Source organism: Hipposideros armiger, unplaced genomic scaffold (assembly GCF_001890085.2).
Source record: "Hipposideros armiger isolate ML-2016 unplaced genomic scaffold, ASM189008v1 scaffold_301, whole genome shotgun sequence".
Taxonomy (NCBI): domain Eukaryota; kingdom Metazoa; phylum Chordata; class Mammalia; order Chiroptera; family Hipposideridae; genus Hipposideros; species Hipposideros armiger.
Window position 1 is genome coordinate 1,452,520 of NW_017731651.1, and position 2,756 is coordinate 1,455,275.

The 2,756-nt window shown below is 40.0% G+C and overlaps 1 protein-coding gene across 1 annotated transcript in view; it reads right to left on the reverse strand.

Annotated features, from left to right (window-relative positions):
• The window catches only part of DOCK5 (dedicator of cytokinesis 5), a 217,688-nt gene that overhangs the window by 25,259 nt on the left and 189,673 nt on the right, over nucleotides 1-2,756 (reverse strand). Inside the window, exon 41 of the mRNA XM_019659565.1 lies at nucleotides 1,588-1,729. Coding sequence (XP_019515110.1) covers nucleotides 1,588-1,729 — 142 coding nt within the window. The remainder of the gene's footprint in view (nucleotides 1-1,587; nucleotides 1,730-2,756) is intronic.

Sequence of the window (2,756 nt, forward strand, 5' to 3'; positions counted from 1 at the left end):
TTATACATGGGTAGTACTAATTCTATATCTATATAAATGTTTTTAATTCTTTTATTTATGTTATGAGTTAAAAGTGTAACTCTAGAAATCAATAACGACATCTGTATGTAAAATAATACCCTGGAATACGATAATCGGTTTGTTGAACTTACAACGAACTTGCAATGATGAAGAGTTCTGGGCCTTCTATGATGCATAATATCATAAATTTGTTACCGGTACCTAAAATTTCTTGTATCTTGTATCTTGTGTTTTGTAATTATTTGTTACATAAAATTTCTTGTACCATAATAGGTTAAAAAATAAATGCTAAAATTCCTTTATAATACAAAAAACAAGTACCTAAATGTAAACAAAAATTTGAATTAAAAAATTAAAACAAAAGATTTTTTTTTCCCCTGAAAGTTTAGGCCAAAAACGTGGGTGTGCGTTATACACAGGAGCCATTATACACAAAAAATATGGTAACACAAAGACAATACGCACCCTAGGCTAAACACTGAAGGCAGTACAAATTTCAGATCTTTTAGAAAAGTTGATTAAATTTTTCCAAGCTAGGAAAGATTTGTGTGACTGACTCATGCATTACAAACTTCCACCACTCAGGCAAAACTGTGGTGGGCGAGGAATCAGAATATAATAAAACACTGATTATATGATGTGGACAATAACTGTAAAAGGAATCCGACAAGCAGAAGGTCAGGTCAACAGACACACTAGCGCAACGTGCAAGACAGGGCTTCAAGGAGGACGTGGGGCTTGACTGGGCTTAGGTGGGTGGGCAGGGTAAGAAGACAAAAAACAAAGGAAGGGACAAGCAGGCATGGTGACAAGAAGGACAAGGCCCAAGGGCAGGAAATATGGAGTTCAGGTAGAAGGTGAAAACTTGGATGAACGAGACTATGAAAGGCCTTTGAANAGGAAGAATGATCATCATCCCCATTTTATAGATGAGAAAACCAAGGCACAGAAAAATTAAGTAACTTGTTCACAGCGACACAGTAAGTGATAGACCTGGGACTCGAACCCAGGCGGTTTGTCTCCAGAGCCCACTTTCTTATCTACCATGTCACACCGGCTCTGTCACATGGACCTCTCTTCGAATACTGTTCAATTTTATAACATCTTTATATTGCACATAAAACACATTAGAAACTTTTAAAAATAACTTTGTTATGGAGCCACTAGTGTTCTTTGATTTTTTTTTTAAACAAAGCATGTAATTGATCTTTTTAAGTCAGTATATGTTACCAAAAAAGCTATACATCTGTATCCAGAATCCAGAATTCAGAACAGGAAGTCTATGTTCACCTCAAGCTCCCCTGAGGGCTAATAAAATATATTTTTTCATATTCAAGATGTGTTCATCACCTCTGTCCTTTAATTACTTCATAACCATGAGATGGGGACAATAGGGAGCCAAAGCTTTCACACAGAGTGGGAGACAGTGTGAATGGTTAAATGAGTGATCTGAGGATAGGACCCATCCATGTGCAGGGACGGGATTGAACCCTTAGCTTCTCTGCTGGGCTGGGGCGGTAGCAGGTTACGGTGCCTCTGGGCCAGGTCTCCCCACGGCAAGGATACACTGCTTTGGGGAGCACTTAATTTCCTCTCCCGGGGGTGTGGTGCTGGTCATCTTCTCGGCATTGGGGAACTGGGTCAGCAACCTCAGGCTGAAGTCTTCTCGTCTCTCATACTCCTTCCCCCGGTAGATGAAGATTTTATTCTGCAGGTCAGAGACACCAAGGGGAATCATTAAATGAAGAGTGGAAGGGCAACTGGAGAGATCTGGGTACTGAGGAAGCCACTGTACTCCCCAAAGTGCAATGAGCCGTCACATTCTCATTGAATCCCTACTAGGTGCTCCACAGCAACCATCCTATCTGATAAGAGCTCCTGGTTTATGTGGGGAGTTAAGTCATATCACAGGCAGTCCATGCAATGCTTCTCACCGGGTGGCCCAATGACCACAGTTGGTATAGTCTACACCGACTCACAGAAAGGTAAGGCGTGTGTGCCCTAACGTAGATCCATGGCATTGCCGGGAATGCTGTTTAGGTTAGCTGGTACTTTTCACAGCAAGACATTCTCAATGAAGGGAGGAAGCGCATTAATTTATATCCAGCAAGGTCATCTCTTCATGACCCAGTAACAGTCTGTGGAGCAGTGCTTTGCTGGCACAGCCTTCGGGAACATGAAAGTACAAAGGGAATCAAGACAGCACGTCTTCCGACACAGTGATGTGATAACAGAGACAGGAATAAGTTACAGCAGTCCCTCGCCAATCCTGAAAATCACTGTGGATAGCTCCGTCCCAGTCTCATAGAAAATTACTGCACAAAATATTATTCTCTCCATTGCCAACTGCAGGTTTTTACCTCTTTAATAAAATTAATAAAATTGGATTTTTTTTAAAAAAAGGAAGTTTCTAGGCCCCAAGCATAGGAGTAGTTTGTTACATATTTCTCCTTCATTACTCAGACAAATACTTAGCATTGGCAGCCCACACATGATCCATTTTTAACTAAAACTTGGGCTTGTGGTGTTCTGTAAAATGTTTTTTAAAATCACTTTTCCATTCATAGAACAGATAACGTATTGAGCAAACAACAGATATGCTAGACACTAAGATATACTACTAACCCCTACTCTCATAAATCTTATCTTCTAGTGGAGAGAAATAGAAGATGAACAAGTAAACAAGTCAATCCATAATTTCAGACAGTATAAGTGCCATATTTTGCCATGTATAA